Consider the following 16,386-nt stretch of genomic DNA (forward strand, 5'->3'; position numbering starts at 1 on the left):
TTTTTTTCTTTTTTTGAGACAGTGTCCCGCTCTGTTACCCAGGCTAGAGTGCAGTGGTGAGATCATAGCTCACTACAAGCAGTCCTCCCACCTTCATCTCCTGAGTAGCTGGGACTACAGGTGCATGCTGCCATGCCTGGCTAATTTTTTAAATTTTTTGTAGACAGGGTCTACCACGTTGCCCAGGCTGGTCTCGAACTCCTAAGCTCAAGCAGTCCTCATGCCTCAGCCTCCCAATGTGTTGGGATTATAGGTGTGAGCCACTGCACCCGGCTGCTGTAATTCTTTCATTTATTTATTTTGAGATGGAATTTCGCTCTTGTTGCCCAGGCTGGAGTGCAGTGGCACAATCTTGGCTCACCGCAACCTCCGCCTCACAGGTTCAAGCAATTCTCCTGCCTCAGCCTCCCAAGTAGCTGGGATTACAGGCATGTGCCACCACCCCTGGCTAATTTTGTATTTTCAGTAGGGACGGGGTTTCTCCATATTGGTCAGGCTGGTCTCAATCTCCCAACCTCAGGTGATCTACCTGCCTCGGCCTTCCGAAGTGCTGGGATTATAGGCGTGAGCCACGGTGCCCAGCCTAGAATTCTTTTTATATGTTGCTAGGTTTGGTTTGCTGACAGTTTGTTGAGCAATTTTTTTTCAATTAAAAAAATGATTTATTTTTTCAAGTTTCCACATGCAGCAGTGATTGCTAAGGAATTTTATCCTTATGCATAAGAGGCATTGGTCTGTAGTTTTCTTCTTGTGGCTTTGTCTGGTTTTATTATCAGGGTAATACTGGTCATAGAATTGAGTAGGAAGTGTTCTCCCCTCTTCTATATTTAGGTATTATATTTTTTTCCTTTTCCTTTTTTTTTTTAATTTACAGCTGCCTGAAAGACCCATGGATATGAGCTTCTTGGTATTAATGTTTTAAAGTTTGGTAGAATTCAGCAGTGAAGCTGTTGAGACCAGAGATTTTCCTTGTGGGAAGTTTATTGATGAATAATTCCGTCTCTTATTTGTTATAGGTCTATTCAGATCATCTGTTTCTTCTAGAATCAGTTTTGGTAGTGTATGTCTTTCTAAGAATTTGTCTGTTTCCTCTGGGCTAAATTGTTGGCAAATAATTATAATATTTCCTTCTGTTCTTTTTTATTCTTTAAGGTCAGTAGTAATGTCCTCTTCTTTTGTTTTTTGAGACAGAGTCTCACTCTGTTGTCCAGGCTGGAATACAGGGGCATGATCTTGGCTTACTGAAACCTTGGCCTCCTGGTTTCCAGCGATTCTTGTGCCTCGGCCTCCTGAGTAGCTGGGACTACAGGCCTGTGCCACCTCGCCCAGCTAGTTTTTGTATTTTTAGTAGAGATGGAATTTCCCCATGTTGCCTAGGCTGGTCTCGAACTCCTGGCCTCAAGCGATCCATCCACCTTGGCCTCCCAAAGTGCTGGGATTACAGGCATGAGCCACCGTGCCCTGCTTTTTGTAGTAGTTTGAGTCTCCTCCCTTTTGTTCTTGGTCTAGCTAAAGGTTTGTCAATTTTCTTGATCTTTTTCTTTTAAAAACCAGCTTTTTGGTTTCATTTATCTATTTTTGTGTTCTTTATTCATTAGTATATAATGTATTTCCTTCTTTCTGTTTACTTTTTGCCCTTTTCTATTAAGATGGATGTTTAGGTAATTCATTTACTATTTCTCTTAATATCTTTTTTCTCCAAATCCTTTACATAGATCTGAGTATCTTTTATAAGATACCTTTCTAATATCTCAATACCTTTCTTTCTTTTTTTTTTTTTTTTGAGACAGCATCTTGCTCTGTTGCCTAGGCTGGAGTGTAGTGCTCACGGCAGCCTTCCTCCAGGGCTTAAGTGATCCTCTTCCCTAAGCTTCCTGAGTAACTGGGACCACAGCCATGCACCACCATGCCCTGCTAATTTTTTGTAGATACGAGATTTTGCTATGTTACCCAGGCTGGTCTCGAACTCCTGAGCTCAAGCAGTCCTCCCTCCTTGGCCTCCCAAAGTGCTGGGATTACAGGTGTGAGCCACTGCCCTTGGCCCTTCTTCATTTTCAATGTAAGCATTAACAACTATAAATTTTCCTCCATGCACTGCTTTAGCTGCATGAGTGTTGGTATGGTGTCTTCATTTCAAAAGTATTTTCTGATTTCTTTTTTTGACTTCTGATTGACTCACTGGTTACGTAGCAATATGTTGTTAACTTCGTATTTGTAAGTTTCCCAAATTTGTTACTGATTTCTACTTTCATTGTGATTGAAAACACACTTTGTTTTATTTCAGTTCTTTTAAATATATTAAGAATTGTTTTATAGCCTAGCATATATGCTCTATCCTAGAGAATTTCGAAGTACATTTGAGAACAGTGTGTATTCTGTGGAGGTTGGGGAGAGTGTTCTGTAGATGTCTGTTAGGTCTAATTGTTTTATATTGTTAGTAAAGTGTTCTGTTTCCTTGTTGATCTGCCTAGATCTTCTCTCCATTATTGAAAGTGAGGTACTGAAATCTGTAAATATTATTGCTGAATTGTCTACTTTTCCCTTCACTTCTGTCACTTTTCGCTTTAAGTATTTTTTGTGCTCAGTTATTAGGTATGTGTATAACTGTTACAGATTCCTGATGGCTTGACCCTTTTATCATTATGGAATGTCCCTTTTTAATAACTTTTTTTGTCCTAAAGTCTGATTTATAGTGTGAGAGAGATATATATATATAGTCACCCAGCTTTCTTGTGGTTGCTGTCTGTATCTTTCCATCCTTTCATTTTCCAATATATTTGTATTTTTTTAATCTAAAATATCTCCTGTAGATAAAATACATTTGGATTTCTTTTGCCTTTTGACTATGTATATAATTGGATTTACATCTGCCATTTTACTTTTTGTTTTCATGTCTTTCCCTTTGCCTTTTCAGCTTTGCTTTTGCATTAGGTCAATATTTTCTAAAAGCATTTTAATGTCAGTACTTTTTTTTCATCTTGTGTGTATGTGTGTGTGTGTGTGTGTGTGTGTAGTGGTTGCCCTAGGGCTTACCATATATCTCTTATCAAAAATCAGCTTCAGATTATACTAACTTAATTCCAGTGAGATATAGAAGTGTTAACTGTTTCGTTACACATATTACATCCATAAATGTACAACTCCACCAATACATTGTTAAAATTATTGATACAATTTTATGACTTCTAAAGTAGCAGAAAGGAAAGGAGTGTAAGTATGTATTTAAAACTTGCTATAGTAACCTTATTAATAATTTCTGGTTTCCTTTCTTTCTTAAGACTGAGTCTCACTCTGTCGCCCAGGCTAGAGAGCAGCGGTGCAGTCTCAACTCACTGTAACCTCTGCCTCCCGGGCTCAAATGATCCTTCTGCCTCAGCCTCCCATGTAGCTGGGCCTACAGGGTGCAGGCATGTGCCACCATGCCCGGCTGATTTTTGTATTTTTTTGTAGAGATGGGGTTTTGCCATGTTGCCCAGGCTGGTGTCAAACTCCTGGCCTCAAGCAGTTCACTTGCCTCAGCCTCCCAAAATGCTGGGATTACAGGTGTAGCCAGTACGCCCAGCCTATTTCTGTTTCTCTTATTCATTCCTGTGTATGTGAGTTGCCATCTGGAGTAATTTCCTTTGCTCAATATGGCTTTGCTCCTGTCTACCTCCTTTGTACTGTTTTTGGCAAATATATTAGATTTTTGTATGTTATGGGTACATTATATATATATTATTTTATATAACTGATTTTTTAATCAGTTAAGAAAGGAGAAGAAATATGCAGTTACACTGTATTTACGATTACATAATTCTCTTTACCAGTGCTCTTGGCTTTCTTCATGTGTAGTGTTGTCCAGGGGCATTTGCTTTTGGCTTCTAGAATTTTGTGTAGTACTTCTTGTAAGGGGTTTGCTAGCACCAAATTCTGTTTTTGTTTATCTGAGAGTATATTTATTTCACCTTCATTTCTGAAGGATAACTTGCAAAAATTTTGAATATTGATATTTCACAGATAAAAATCCTGAGTAACTTTTTAATACTAGATTCTTAGTTTAATATTTTTTCTTTCATCACTTTGAATGTTATCCCACTGCCTCCTGGCCTCTGTAGTTTCTGATTAGAAGTCAAATTTTGTTTTATTGGGGTGTCCCTGTAACTGAAAAGTTGTTTTTCTCTTGGTGCTTTCAATATTTTCTCTTTCTTTGGCTTTGAACATTTTTACTGTGATATATCTGGGTATGGATGAGTTTATCCTACTTGGAAGTCACTGAATGTCCTGGATATGTAATTTAATAAATTTGGGAAGTTTTCAGTATTTCTTTGAACATTTTTTTCTGCTTCTTTCTCTCCTCTCCTGATTCTCCCATTACACGTATGTTGATTTCCTTAATGGTGTGCCACATTTCTCTGAGGCTGTTTTTCTTCATTCTTTCTCTGTTCCTCAGATCACACAATCTCTTTCTTCATGTTTGCTAATCCTTTTTTTTTGCTAGTTCAAATCTGTTTTCCCTAGCTTCTAGTGAATTTTTCATTTCAGTTACTGTACTTTTCTACTCCAAGTCTTTTTTTGGGAGTGAGTCTTGCTCTGTCGCCCAGGCTGTACAGTGGCTCAATCTCAGCTCACTGCAACCTCCATCTCCCAGGTTCAAGTGATTCTCCTGCCTCAGCTTCCCCAGTAGCTGGGATTACAGGCATGTGCCACCACGCCCGGCTAATTTTTGTATTTTTAGTAGATACCGGGTTTCACCATGATGGCCAGGCTGGTCTTGAACTCCTGACTTCAAGTGATCCACCCTCCTCAGCCTCCCAAAGTGCTGGGATTACAGGTGTGAACCACTGCACCCGGCTTCTAAGTCTTGATTCACATACTATAGACTCCTATTGTTTTTACTGAATTTTAACAGATATTCTTGAATCAGTGTATCTTCATTTGCTATATGCCGTTAATACCATTTCCAGAGACTTTAAATAGCTTTTATATAATTTTCACCCCTTTTACTGGGCAGCAGGTTCACAGAGCTCCTCACACTATTATGGTGGAAGTTGCTTTCTCTCTCAGAGCACTCTTATTGTTTGCCAGGTCACAAAAGAAGATAAGTCCTTCCAGAACATTATGCGTTGTTACAGGACTCAGCCACAGGCCCGGAGCCAGGTAACTACATTTTCTCTATGGGCTGAAAAATAAAGCTTAAAGTCTGTGATGAATACAAAAAATTAACCATAGTTGACTCTGTGGCCTTTTTTCCAAGATAAACACCTGGGACTCTACTTAAGGGAAGTTTCTACTTTAATCTTTATTCTTGATGTCACATGTTGATTAAGTTCTCTTTTCCTCAGAAGGCAACAATGTTAAATATTTGATTGCCTTCTTAATTCAGAAAAATCACAAGATAGATAGGAATTAAGAAGTTACTTGGTTTCTATGTCACCTTTCATTCTGGTTTAGTAAACATACTGTAGGTTTAACCAAGAGAGTGTCACATGGAAATTTAAAACCCACTTTGCCTTTATTACCATTCATCTCTGAGAGGCAAATCGGCCAGATCTGTGTATCTTACTTAGAATGACTTGACATTATGGTTAGGTGCTGTTACTGCAGTGTAGTACTGCAGGTAGTACTTGGCATGTGATGCTAGACGGGCTCTGATTGAATCCTGGATCTGTTATAATTTGAGTTATGTTTCTCAACCTCTTCTGAGGACAACTATTGCTATACAGGTTATTGTGAAAACCAAGTAACATATATCAAGGTCCTATCACCAAGGGTGTGCTCAACAAATACTAGTTTATGTCCCCTTCTCATTGTTTCTCTAAAGGTGTATAGAAGTGTTTTGATAAAAGGGAAAAGAAAAAGAAGAAATTCTGGCAGCAGTGATAGCAGAAGCCATCAGAATTCTCCAACAGAACTAAACAAAGATAGAAGTAAGTGGGATCTTTGTGAACTACAAGACAAAATTAGGAGCTTTTCTTACTTTTTAGGCCTTGAAGAAGTAACCAAGCATTACTAAATGAAATAACTATAGAACCTATGAAAGTGTTTTATAGATCAGTAAACCATATTCTAGGTGGCAAAATTGTCCATTACATAGCTTTGGGGCACATATTACGTAACATTTTTCTCCAGGAGAATTAGAGCTTTCAGGGAGGAATCTGCTTGCCTGAGTTCCACAAAGGTCTGATATGTCAATTGGAACCATGCTATGGAAATACCATCCCCTACCTGTTGCTTTGTACCACTTAGTACAGGGCTTAGGTCCTAGAAAATTTGGTGTAACTTATTAATGGACACTACTCAGAAAGCCCTTGCTATGGTTATGGCATAGGGATAAAGTTAATATCCTAGCTGAGCTTTGCTTTTTGGTGTGAAGAACAGAGTGCCTATTCACTGTTATTAGCAAGTAGTGCAGGTAGCTGTTCCCTTTCTCCTACTTTTTAAAAATTAAAACAGTCTATATTAGCAGCCTTTGTATTGACACCCTTTGTTCTCCTGGCTGCAGCCAGTAGAGACTCCAGTCCAGTCATGAGGTCAAGCAGCACCTTGCCAGTTCCACAGCCCAGCAGTGCTCCTCCCACACCTACTCGCCTCACAGGTGCCAACAGTGACATGGAAGAAGAGGAGAGGGGAGACCTCATTCAGTTCTACAACAACATCTACATCAAACAGATTAAGACATTTGCCATGAAGTACTCACAGGCAAATGTAGTAAGTATGACAGGGATTATTTCATACTTTTCACTCATGAGTGTTGAGGAATCATTTATGATTTATATATGGACCATTCACCTGGTCCGTATATAAACTAGTTTTGGCCAGGTGTGGTGGCTCACACCTGTAATCCCAGCACTTTGGGAGGCTGAAGAGGGCAGATCACTTGAGGTCAGGAGTTCAAGACCAGCCTGGCCAACGTGGTAAAACCCAGTCTCTACTAAAAATAAAAAAATGAGCCGGGCGTGGTGGCACACACGTGTAATCCCAGCTACTCTGGGGGCTGAGGCAGAAGAATTGTTTGAACATGGGAGGCAGTGGTTGCAGTGACCTGAGATTGCGCCATTGCACTCCAGCTTGGGTGACAGAACAAGACTCCGTCTCATAAATAAATAGTTTTACAAATAATTCTATTAAGTAAAACTGAGGAGGTCTATAATTTACCTAACCAGTATAAGTTCTACGGTTGTTAAGCATTAAACGAGTAAGATTGTATTTGGAGGAGTCCCTACAAAGTATAGTAGTACAAGAGACAGGCTACATGGGTTCAAATTTTCCAGTACTTAACAGTGGTGGTAACCTTGCAAATCATTAAATTTTATCCGTACCTCATTTCCTCATATATAAAATGGGAATATAACTAGTTCCTAGCATATGGGGTTGTTGTAAGGATGAAATGACAATAATGTATAAAAATTGCTTAAAATAATAACTGGCACAAACTAAGCACTTAAGGTTTGCTATTAGAATATTTTTCTTTAGGTTAAGTTATTGCTAATACATCACTCTATCATTCATAAAACTACTGGTTTAGCACACCTCTTCACTCAATAATCATTTTCAATAAAAATACCTAATTATAAATTTTTTTTCTTAGAATTACTGATATATATTTTTTTTAAACAGATGGATGCTCCTCCACTCTCTCCCTATCCATTTGTAAGAACAGGCTCCCCTCGCCGAATACAGTTGTCTCAAAATCATCCTGTCTACATTTCCCCACATAAAAATGAAACAATGCTTTCTCCTCGAGAAAAGATTTTCTATTACTTCAGCAACAGTCCTTCAAAGGTGAGCCTAACATCAATCTTGGCCTTTACTAACCCCAAAATGCTTCAGATGCTAGAAACAGGGTTTGTGCTAAGCCTAGGCACTCATTAGAGTGATGAGAGCTGCCAGGGAGCAGTGATCAGTCAGTCCTCATGAAGCAAAACCCAGGGTTTGTTTTGTTTTTTTGCTTTTTTTGAGGGGGAGGGGGTAGAATTTTAGGGTGGGAAACAGGGTAAGGGATTTGGATTTCTTTTTATTCCCTCTCCTATTTGTACATTTTGCTATAAACCTGAAGTTTGTGTTTATCCCATTTGTAACAATTTTCCACATTTGTTAGGGAAAGAAATTTTGGATTCCTTACCAAAGGCCTGTTTCTGGGACAGGCAGTGTCCTCAGGACTCTGGCTAACGGGAGAAGTTGACATTTTTGACATTGCAGTGCAATAGTCATATTAGCACAGATGTATGTGGCAATAGCCGCCTCATTCTAAGAAGGGGAAGGAAGCTTGAATCAGGCCTTAATGTTGAAAAGTCAGGGAGCTGCTGAGGTATGGAAGGGCATTCAGCAGGAAGCAGGTTAAGGGGAAGAAAACAGTGTCCTTGAGGCAGACAGTGATCCAAAGCTCGATTACGGGCATCATGCTCTGTTAGCGAGGGGAACTGGATTGTGAAGGCCCTTACATAATGAGATTTGTATTGATAAAGGTTGCTTAGAGGCTGGGCGTGGTGGCTAACACCTGTAATCCCAACACTTTGGGAGGCCACAGTGGGCAGATCACCTGAGGTCAGGAGTTCAAGACCAGCCTACTCAACACGGTGAAACCTCATCTCTATTAAAAATACAAAAATTAGCTGGGTGTGGTAGCACACACCTGTAATCCCAGCTACTTGGGAGGCTAAGGCAGGAAAATAGCTTGAACCCAGGAGGTGGAGGTTGCAGTGAGCAGAGATCGCGCCATTGCACTCCAGCCTGGGTGACAAAAGCGAAACTCTGTCTCAAAATAAAAACGATTGCTTAGAACTACACATACATATATATGGCCTGAACTCTTCAAAAAAAGGTCAGTATCATAAGAGGATGGGGAAGGTATCATAGAGGAGACGAGGGAGACCTGACATCCAAATGCAATGCATGATTTTTGATCCTGCATAGGAAAACGTTGCTATAAAGGACATTTTGAGGAAAATTTGAATGTGGCCTTCAGTGTATTTTTTTTTAAAGTTTCTTTGGTGTTGATGATGCCTACTAGATTATGTAGGAGACTGTGCTGAAAGTATTCAGAGGTAAAGTGTCCCAGTGTCTGCAGCTTACTTTCAAACGGGTTGGTTGCAATATATTTAGGTAGGGAGAGAGTGAAAGCAACTCTTAGACATTAATGATTGGTAAGTGGGTGCTCAATGTACTATTTTTTTCAACTCTTTGTAGGCTTGCAATCTTTTAATAAGTTGAGGAAAACAGTCCAGGCACAGTGCCTCACGCCTGTAATCCCAACATTTTGGCAGGCTGGGGTGGGAAGATTGCTTGAGGCCAGGAGTTGGAGACCGGCTCAGGCAACATAGCAAGACCCCATCCCTACAAAAAATAAAAATTAGCTGAGCATGGTGCCATGCACCTGTAGTCGTAGCTACTCAGGAGGCTGAGCCCAAGAGTTCAAGGCTGCAGTGAGCTATGGTCGTGCCACCACACTCCAGCCTGGGCAATAAAGTGAGAAACCCTGTCTCTTTGGAAAAAAAAGTTGAGGAAAACAAGTAAACAGGAATAGCAAAAATCTGATAGAAAATGTAATAATGGGCCAGGCATGGTGGCTCATGCCTGTAATCCCAGCACTTTGGGAGGCCGAGGTGGGTGGATCACCTGAGGTCAGGAGTTGAAGATCAGCTTGGCCAACATGGTGAAACCCCATCTCTGCTAAAAGTACAAAAATTAGCCGGGCACGGTGGTGGACACCTGTAATCCCAGCTACTCAGAATCACTTGAATCCCGGAGGCAAAGTTTGCAGTGAGCTGAGATCGTGCCATTGCACTCCAGCCTGGGGGACAAGAGCAAGACTCCGTCTGCAAAGAAAAACAGAAAATGTAATAATGGAGAAACTTTTCCTATCATAGTAAAAAAAAAAAAAAAAAAAGTGTAAAGGTGTCACGTGCTTTGGAATGAATTTATAACTTTCGAAAACTGGAATAAATGAAGACATACCAGTGTTGCTGAATAAGACGACCAAATATTTAAAAGATATACTTTCTCTGTTATATAGGCTTAGTCTAATTCCAGTGATATTCCTAGTAGGACTGGTTATGAAACCTGGAAACATAAATTGGCAGTAACAGCGCCAAAAAGCAAATGGAGTTGGAGGAAATGATTCTGACGGCTTAAATTAGACTCTCATCCTGTAACCTATAAATTCTAAATGGATTAACAGAGTTAAATGGAAAAAAAGAACAGAATAATATCAGGTAATAGACAAAGCAGATGAATTGGAATCATAATACTCAAAAGGCGGCTTAAAAAGGAGGAAAAAAGGAACATACAGGAAAATAGCATTTAAATGTAAATGGTCTAAATGTACCAATTAAAAGTTAGAATGTATCTGACTGGACAAAAAAGCAGGACCAAACTATATGTTGTTTTAAGTTATATACTTTAAATATAAAAATGTATATCCATAAATGGAATATTACTTGACAATAAAAAGGATGAAGTACTGATACATGCTACAATATGAATGGACCTTGAAAACATCGTTAAGTGAAAGAAGCCAGTCACAAAAGAGAACATATTTTATGATTCCATTTATATGAGTTGTCCAGAATGGGCAAATATCTAGAAGCAGAAAGGAGATTCGTGGTTGCCAAGGGTTGTGGGGAATAGAGTTTCTGCTTATGAACAAGAAGTTTCTTTCTGGGGTGATGAAAGAATTCAAAAATAGAATGTAGTGATGGCTGCTCTGGGAACTCTGGGAACATACTAAAAGCCATGGAGCTGTACACTTCAAATGGTTGAACAATATGGTATAAGAATTATATCTCAAGCTAGAAGGGTGGAAAAGGTTATACCATGCTACCACTCATCAAAAGAAAGTTGGAGTGGCTGTATTAATATCAGAGAAAGTAGATTTCAGAGCAAAAAATATTATCAGGACAAAGAGAGTCGTTTCCTATTATAAAGAGGACATATAACCCTAAATAAAAAAAAAACAAACTGATAGTCAAGAGATTTCAACATAATTGGTACAACAAATAGAGAAAATCACTAAGGATACAGAAGATGTAGACATTATCAACTGACTGACATTTATAGAACATAGAACACTCTCTAACAAATCAAGTGCAGAGAGAACATTTACCAACATAAGACTACATTCTGGACCATAAAACAAGTCTCGATAAATGTTAAAGGGTTGAAATACTGTGTTTTCACTATCACAATGGCATTAAATCAGAAAGCAATAAAAGAAAAGATACCTGGAAAATCCCCCAATTCTTGGAAACTAAATTATATATTTCTATTGGTTAAAGAAAGCACAAGAGAAATTAGAAAATATTTTGAACTAAATGAAAATGAAAACCCAAAATATTAAAATTTGTGGGATGTAGCTAAAACAGTGCTAAGAGAGAAATACATACACCTATGTTCCAAAAGAAAAAAGGTCTCAAATTAGTGACCTAAGATTTCAGCTTAAGAAAGTAGAAAAAGTGTAGGACTCACTGAAATGGAAAACTGGAAAGTAGAGAAAAACCAAGGCAAACAAAAGCTAGGTTTTTTTGGAGGCTGGGTGCCGTGTCTCATGCCTGTAATCTCAGCACTTTGGGAGGCTGAGGCGGGTGGACTGCCTGGGCTCAGGAGTTCAAGACCAGCCTGGGTAACATGGCAAGACCTTGTCTCTACTTTAAAAAAAAAAATTTAACTGGGTGTGGTGCTGTACACCTGTGGTTCCAGCTACTCCGGAGGATAAGGTGGAAGGATGGCTTGAGCCCAGGTGGTTGAGGCTACAGTGAGCCATGCTCACATTACTACACTCCAGCCTGAGTGACAGAATGAGACCATCTCAAAGAAAAAAAAAAAAAAAAAAAACCACCTAGGTATTTTGGGAGATGATTTTAAAAATTGATTCCTCTATGTACAGAATAATCAGGAAAAAGAAATGACACATTACTAGTATACATTAAAAGTATAATGAAAGATAAAGAACAACTTAATGCCAGCCAGATGTTGTGGCTCATGCCTGTAATCCCAGCACTTTGGGAGACCAAGGCAGAAGGATCCTTGAGCCCAGTAGTTCAAGACCAGCCTGGGCAACATAGCAAGACCTTGTCTCTGGAAAAAAAAACAAAAACCAGGTGTGGTGGGGTTGGTGAGGTGTGCCTATAGTCCCAGTTACTTGGGAGGCTGAGGTGGGAGGGTCACTAGAGCCTGCGCGGTGAAGGCTGCAGTGAGCTGTGATGGCACCTCTGCATTCCATCCTGGGCAACAGAGTGAGACCCTGTTTCAAAACTTTAATGCCAATAAATGTGACGATGCACATGAAACAGACAAATTCTTGAAAGATACAAACTAAAAAAACTCAAGTAGTCGTAGTCTCAGTAGCCCCTGTATCTGCTAAAGAAATTAATTTGTGGTTTAAAAACCTCCTGTCAGAGGAAACCGTAGTAGGCCCAGATGGCTTCATTGGTAAATGATACCAAACATTTAAGGAAGAAATAATGCCAATTCTATGGAAACTCTTCCAAAAAGTGAAGGTGATAAATCATCTTAGTGTTTGAAGGAAAGCATCTGACAAAATCCAACATTCATTAATGTAAAAACTCTCAAGGAACTTCCTCAGCTTGGTAAACATTTACCAAAAGCATCTACAGATATCATACTTAATGGTGTTAGACTGAATGCCTTGCCCCTATGATCAAGAACAAGGCAACACTGTCCACTCTCACTACCCCTGTTCAACATTGTAACTGGGAGTCCTAGCATGTGCAATAAGACAAGAAAAAGAAGCCATACAGCCTGGATTGTCTACATAGGAAAATCACAAAGAATCCACAAAAAGCTACTGGAACTAGTAAGGGAGGTTATGTGATCAATATACAAAAATCAAATGTATTTCTATATGCTAGCAGTGAACAATCAGAAGTAAAATAAAAAACTGAATGCCATAACATTTTAAAATTACTTAGGGGTAACTATGATAAAAACTATGCAACACATATATCCTGAAAACTATAGAAGCTTGGTGAGAGAAATTAAAGCCTGAGAAAATACAGAAATGTGTTCATGACATTGAATGAAAACGATACCTTAGTTTCCAATTCATGGAAAATAAAACAGCAGTTTTCTCCCAATTGATCTATAATTTCAAACCAATTTCAGTCAAAATCCAAACAGATTTATGTAAAAAACGGATCCTAAAATTTGTCATTTACAAGGCAAAGGAACTCAAATAGCTAAAATAATTCAAAGTTGGAAGATTCACACTAATTATGAAGGTACACAAAATCTCTGTATTATAACACCACAGTAATCAAGACAGTAGTGTTGGTGGAAGTATAGACACAGAGATCAATAGAACAGAACAGAGTCCTGAAATAGACAACACGTATATGGTAAACTGATTTTCAACAAAGGTGCAAAGGCAATTTGGTAGAGAAAGGATAGCCTTTTCAACAGATGGTGCCGGAACAATTGGATGTGCATATAACAAAATAATAGTAAACTTGTTCCCATACCCTGCACTATATACAAAAACTAAAAATGAACCACAGACATAAATGTAAAATCTCAAACTACAAAACCTCTAGAAGACAACAGAAAATCTTAGTGAACATGTTTTATGGGAAAATTTTATATACAACATCAAAAGCAATCCATAAAATACTGTTAAAATGGATTTTATCAAAATGAATAATTTCTGCTCTTTCAGACACTGTTAAGAGAATTAAAAAGCCAGCCATAGACTATTAGAAAATCTGTACACGTTCCATATCTGATGAAGCATTTGTATATCTACAGTATCTAAAGAATTCTCAAAATTCAGTAGGAAAACCACCAAATGTAAAAGTGGGCAAAAGATTTGAACACACTTCACCCATTACATGCCTGTTGGAATGGCTAAAATCCAAAAAGTGACAAATCGTAAGTTCTGACAACAATGTGGAACAATTTTACATATTGCTGGTGTGAACGCAAAATGGCATCACCACTGTGGAAAGTTGTTTCTTAAACATACCATTATACAACCAGCAATCTCATTCCTAGGTATTTACACAAATGAAATGGAAACTTATGTTTAGACAAAATCATGTACATGACTGTTTATAGTGACTTTCTTCCTAATTGCCAAAGAGTGGGAAACAACCCAAACATCCTTCAGCTGGTGAATGCATAAACTGTGGTGCATCCAGACAATCGACTGCTACTTTGCAATAAAAAGGAACTGATACATTCAATGTAGATAAATCTGAAATGCATCAATGCTTAAGTGAAAGACACTGGATTCAGTAGGCTACTTATGATTCCATTTCTGTGACATTCTGGAAAAGGCAAAACTATTGGACAAGAACATCAGTGGTGGTTTGGGATAGGCTGACAAGGGAGTATGAGGGATTTTTTCAGAGGAACAGTTCTATACGACTGTAGGTATTTCTAGCACAGAATTGGGAGTCTGTCCAGTAAAATGATAGCGATTATTAGACTGTTGGTTGGAGAAAGATTTGTCATCTTGACGTAATAGGTGATAGCTGAAACTTAGGGGGAGAATATTACAAAGCAAGAAGGGGGAGAATATTACAAAGCAAGTAGTAGCTTATGTCTAGAACCAATCTATAACGTACTAACATTTAGACTACTATGAGAAAATAATTATCAAATACTATACAAGATCAGTTAAGATGAATACTGATCATTAGTGATACTTGACAGAGCAGTGTCAGTGCATTGGTATGACTTGCTGAAAAATAAATTATGGTAGCATTGCTTATACACAATTAACAATGTATACAGTAAACAGTGTAAGAAATATTCAAGCAAATGGGAGACTGCAGAGATAGCAAATGCAGACCAGACTCTTAGGAAGGCAGAAAGGGGGCCAGAAAAAGAATTGAAGGAAAGCTTTCTTTAGATGCTTAAGATTTTGTGGCCAGGTGCAGTGGCTCATGCCTGTTACCCCAGCACATTAGGAGGCCAAAGCAGGAGGATTGCTTGAGCCCAGGAATTCAAGACCAGCTTGGACAACATAGTGCAACCCCATTTCTATTGTTAATTAAAAAAAAAAAAAGAAAAACACTTGTGAAGGTACATCTGTTGATAATAAAGAACACTGAGTTTCATTAAAACCCCCAAAACATTTATTACTTTAAAAACAAGAAGTGTCATGATAAAATATGTCTGGGATTTGTTTTAAAATAATCTGGGGAATGGAAGTGAATGAGAGTATAAATCAAACAAGGCTGGCCAAACATGCTGAAGTAGAGGAATAGGTATGTGAGGATGCATTATGCTTCTCTACTTTTGTATGTTACAATTTCCTATAATAGATATCTGTGAATTTGCTTAGTATGCTTTCTGTAAGCAACCATGGATGAAGCAGCACATGAAAAAGAATTTTAACCAACAAACTAGCAGAAAATAATGTGACAGACGATTTTTAGAGGCTTTGGAGAAACTGAATGCTAAAGGTGCTGTACAGCCAGCCAGTCTTTCTGGCATTCTGGCAGTATCTTTCTTTCTCAATTGCAGCTCCTCATCTGAGCCACTGTCCAGAAAACAATCTGAGTAACTTTCCTCAATTCTCCCAAGGATAATCCTCAATTCTCCCAAGGATAGTACCATTCTAGGTCTTACTAATTTATTACCTACAATGGATACCTTAGGGAATTAAGGCCTACTTTTCTAGTGAAATCCCAGTTGAGAATGGCTGCTAAAAACTCAGTAACATTAGACTGAAAAAAAGGGAATATTGTATAAAATTGTACTTCAAAAAAGAGAAAAAGATGTGTCTAAGTGACTGATAGCAATGTAATGCTCCATAATTGTAAAAAAAAATCACAAATTTGTGAACTCACAAATTATAGAAATGTATAATTGACCTACAGGTCAAAAGTGCCTGTGGAAGAGCTTGTTAAAAATAGAACTACTCAGCCCCTTCTCAAATAGCCATCAGCCTCAGCCAGCTGAAAAGTAAAGTTGGCAGGTTATGTAACTTAGTGTTTCTTTTCTCTGTAGATGTGTTCAAACTCTTCCAGGTAAACTGCTTAACTCATTTGAGATTCTTTGACTTAATACTGAGCTATGTGCATTTGCATTTTAAAATTTTTATATCTTTTTCCCACCATAGAGACTGAGAGAAATTAATAGTATGATACGCACAGGAGAAACTCCTACTAAAAAGAGAGGAATTCTTTTGGAAGATGGAAGTGAATCACCTGCAAAAAGAATTTGCCCAGAAAATCATTCTGCCTTATTACGCCGTCTCCAAGATGTAGCTAATGACCGTGGTTCCCACTGAGGTTAGTCTCTTGTATTGAAACTTTTCACAAAATCTGTTTAGTAGCAGCCTTTAATGCATCTAGATTATGGAGCTTTTTTCCTTAATCCAGCTGATCATTTACAGCCTGTTAGTAACATGAGGGGACATTTTGGTGAGAAATGGGACTTAAC

General features: G+C 38.5%; 1 protein-coding gene across 2 annotated transcripts in view; it reads left to right on the forward strand.

Moving 5' to 3' along the window:
* Positions 1-16,386, forward strand: part of RBL2 (RB transcriptional corepressor like 2) — a 61,237-nt gene that overhangs the window by 39,497 nt on the left and 5,354 nt on the right. For both annotated transcript variants that reach the window (XM_063655145.1, XM_054453499.2), the window contains exons 18-22: positions 5,068-5,139; positions 5,804-5,909; positions 6,485-6,690; positions 7,600-7,764; positions 16,064-16,235. In XM_063655145.1, the coding sequence (XP_063511215.1) occupies positions 5,068-5,139; positions 5,804-5,909; positions 6,485-6,690; positions 7,600-7,764; positions 16,064-16,234 (720 nt within the window). In that variant the 3' untranslated portion in view covers position 16,235. The remainder of the gene's footprint in view (positions 1-5,067; positions 5,140-5,803; positions 5,910-6,484; positions 6,691-7,599; positions 7,765-16,063; positions 16,236-16,386) is intronic.

The sequence above is a fragment of the Pongo pygmaeus genome, chromosome 18 (assembly GCF_028885625.2).
Source record: "Pongo pygmaeus isolate AG05252 chromosome 18, NHGRI_mPonPyg2-v2.0_pri, whole genome shotgun sequence".
NCBI classification, from domain to species: domain Eukaryota; kingdom Metazoa; phylum Chordata; class Mammalia; order Primates; family Hominidae; genus Pongo; species Pongo pygmaeus.